Here is a 3574-nt window from a genome sequence, read left to right on the forward strand (position 1 = left end):
AGGTAGGAAGTAATGAAGTACAAATACTTCGATACAGTACTTAAGTACATTTACTTACTTTGGTATTTATTTCCCTGACGCCTTCTTACTTTTACTCTATGAACACATTTTCTTTTTCTTTATGAACACATTATCGACATTTGTCGTTTGTACTAACTCCCATCCTCATTTTCATTTATATAAAACTGCAGAGCTCCAAGAATCAGACACGTCAAGGTTAAATCCCCCATGGCTTCAGCTTGTAGATTTTTCTGTTTTAATAAAACGAAAATAAACATAATCTGATTTCCTGGAAGGAGACTCCATAACAGCAATTATATTTACCTTACCAGGTAAACAAAGAGACCAACTTGTACTAATAGGTCATATTACTGGCTTTATTCATCCCATCTCATTTTCCTTCTGATGCTGTTATTTAGCTGTTACAAACAGATGAAACACATAAGCATCTCTAGGGATATTTCTTCCATAAAAAAAAAGTAATGGGATGATAATATAAATCATTTTGTTCTATATGTCAATTAAATCATGTGTTGGTCAAAGTCCCGAAAGATTAAAAAATTCCACTTCAATCTTCTCCGATCCAGAACAAGTTACACTATAAATATCCATCAAAAGGACATAGCTGTACACTGTAGATGACTCCCTGGTGTGATTCCCAATCCTACTGTGGCTCTCTGGGTTGCATTACTTCACATGACCAAATGCAGGAGACACAATAAAAGACACATTTATTTGCCTTTAAACATGTACGGTCATCTTTGTGGTGGCTACTAATGTAGAAAGGCCAAAATATCACAAGCAGGTACTTTACTTAGAGGCTGCTTGGGTCTGAAAACATGTGAATCAGTGAGCCGTTCACATTTGGAGCCCCAAATGACTTCAAGTGGAGGGCTCATTGAAGTAGACCCCCCTCCAAATAAATAATTTATATTGAATTGTATAATTTACATTCGCTTTCAGTCGTTTACTACTTGCTGTTTGAGGATTTGTATTTTATCATCTTCAGCCAAATACTTTTTCATGAAGATGTCCCTTATGGCCCATTAACTGTTAAACTGGAACTGGCGGCTGTTTATGGAATGGGATATCAGTGGACAGGAATGTGTCTGTATGTGCAGATGTCGTTTGTTGCTTACAGGGTTTGTTTTTTGGAGCCAGCAGACTTTGGGCAGAAAGAATCTTTACTGATCAGGATACGCTGTAAAAAGAGCCTGCAAGAGAAGAAACTTTCTACCATATTTAAGATTAAAATTTTTTTATCAGTCTTCATTGCTTCAGTTTCGTCAGCACAATGTTTTCGTTGTTTCAAAAAGCCTTGCTGATGGTTCTGGTGTGTGGGGGGTTTGAAAATGCTAATGGGTTCAACGCAACAGGAAAAAATGTGATTGACTTTGACAAAAGGCTTACTGATGGGACATAACTATCAGGAGCTGAAGTCACAGAGACAGCTCAACTGTTTCACTAGGAACAGTGACTAAAGTGGCATCTGCCAGGAAATCTGCCATTAATTGATTCTAAATAAAACTAGTTACCGATGCAGATAATCAATTGACGATGTAGATAACTAATCGTTTCAGTTCTAGAATATGTAGCATATGAATTAGAAAGATCTGTCAACACCTTGATTAAACAGTATTTTTCTATATCTTGGATCCTCTGACTCTTTCTCTCTCTTTCTCTCTCTCCAGCTACACAGGAAATGACTGAAGGTTCTGGTGGGCTAGAAACAGCAATGTTCAGCGCATCTTTTGACAGATGGACTCCTATGAAACGGTTTTTTAAAGATGCTACAAGGCCGTCGCTCATCCCCGATGAATACTTTAACAACAGGAGTTGGATTCCTGATGAATACAATGACTACATCAACGGAACGGGGCTGCTGAATGAAACCAGCACCCAGAAGGTGAAAATCTCAGAAGAAGCGCTGTTGTTTCTCACAGGCTCTGTGTCCACCATCCTCATCCCTTCCTTCTACACACTGATCTGCCTCCTCAGCTTGCCGATCAACATCTGTGCAGTGGTGGCCTTCGCTCTGAAGATCAAACCCAAGAAGCCGGCGGCCATCTACATGTTGAATCTGGCCTGTGCCGATCTGCTCTTTGCTGTGCTGCTCCCCTTCAAGATCTTCTACCACTTTGGCGGCAACAACTGGATATTCGGCTTGCTCATGTGCCGCGTGGTCACCGCAGCCTTCTACTGGAACATGTACTGCTCTGTTCTGCTCATAACTTGCATCAGTGTGGACCGTCTCCTTGGTGTAGTCTATCCTCTTGACTCTCTGCCTTGGAGGACGCCAGGCAATACAATCATGGCCTGCGTCGCCATGTGGATATTATCCTTCGCTGGCACTGTGCCCCTTGTCCTCCACGAACAGACTTTTCCCCTCAGTCAGCTGAACATCACCACCTGCCATGACGTCCAGTCTGTGCACAAGGAAATCTGGTTCAACAAGATCTTCTTCATCGCCCTGTGCTGTGCCTTCTTCTTCCTGCCTCTGCTCATCACAGTGGTGTCCTACACTCGTGTGATCTGGGCACTGAGCAGAGTCCCACGCAGCGTTCTAGGACGTTCACGCAGGAGAAAAAGAGCAGTGGTGATGGCTGGAACAGTGCTGGTGATATTTGTGCTGTGTTTCACTCCAACAAACTGTCTACTGATGGCCTACTATCTGCAATTTAACGGAGATGCTGAGGCGTCCAAAGAGAGCAATGATGGCTCTTATGCAGCCTATCTCGTGTTAATGTGTTTGGGAAGTCTGAACTGCCTCCTGGATCCCCTGGTCTACTACTTTGGCTCATCCCAGTGCCAGAAACAACTTTCCAGCACACTGAGGTGTGAGAAGATTTTGGAGGGCTGTAGTGGACATTCCTTTTCTAGCCTCAGTAGTCGCTTAACTAGGATGAGAACAACCTGATCCTGTGACCTGCAGGTTGACCTCCACCCAGTCTTCATACCATAAAAACTCAATTTTGGACACAAAAGAAAAACCAGGGTTTCTTCCAAACCAAATGCTTTCAATCAGATAAAATAGATATACTATATGACCAACACTGCAGAATAGTTGGATGGAACTGTCTGGTCGACAGTGGTCAACAAGCAATGACGCCCTGAACCCATGCTCAATTCAATAACCATGCTTCCTCTGCCTCTCTCTCTCTTCCCAGAGGTGGGGCAATCAAAGACGAATGCCATGAAACCACAGTTCATTCTGTTCTGAAAACGAGCTCATTTTATTGAATGACTGAAGCAAAGTGCAAACAATGTTTAAACTGTCTTGATTTGGTTAATATTGTTTTATTACTGCTTTGAGATAATTTTATAGAAATTTCCAAAAGTGATCCAGGTTTTATGAAATTGTAATTGAGAAGCCTATTATATGAACTTAATTTACCTATAGAATGCAGGTAAACATATACAATATAACTGTACTGCAACTAGTAATGTTATCCTGTGTTCAATTCATATAATGTTTATATCATGTTGTGATGGTTGATTGTGTTGACTGTTTTAATGATTGTGTTATAATGAACATTTGTTTAATACACCTTCTGCTTGACACACATTTATATAT

The 3574-nt window shown here is 41.0% G+C and overlaps 1 protein-coding gene across 1 annotated transcript; it reads left to right on the forward strand.

The window, feature by feature from the left end:
- Positions 1-1735: 1735 nt before the first annotated feature.
- LOC133001547 (proteinase-activated receptor 1-like) lies at positions 1736-2917 on the forward strand. The gene has a single exon (XM_061071190.1). The coding sequence runs from the start codon at positions 1736-1738 to the stop codon at positions 2915-2917; it is 1182 nt and encodes a 393-aa protein (XP_060927173.1).
- The last annotated feature ends 657 nt before the right edge of the window (positions 2918-3574 follow it).

The sequence above is a fragment of the Limanda limanda genome, chromosome 1, assembly GCF_963576545.1.
Source record: "Limanda limanda chromosome 1, fLimLim1.1, whole genome shotgun sequence".
NCBI lineage: Eukaryota > Metazoa > Chordata > Actinopteri > Pleuronectiformes > Pleuronectidae > Limanda > Limanda limanda.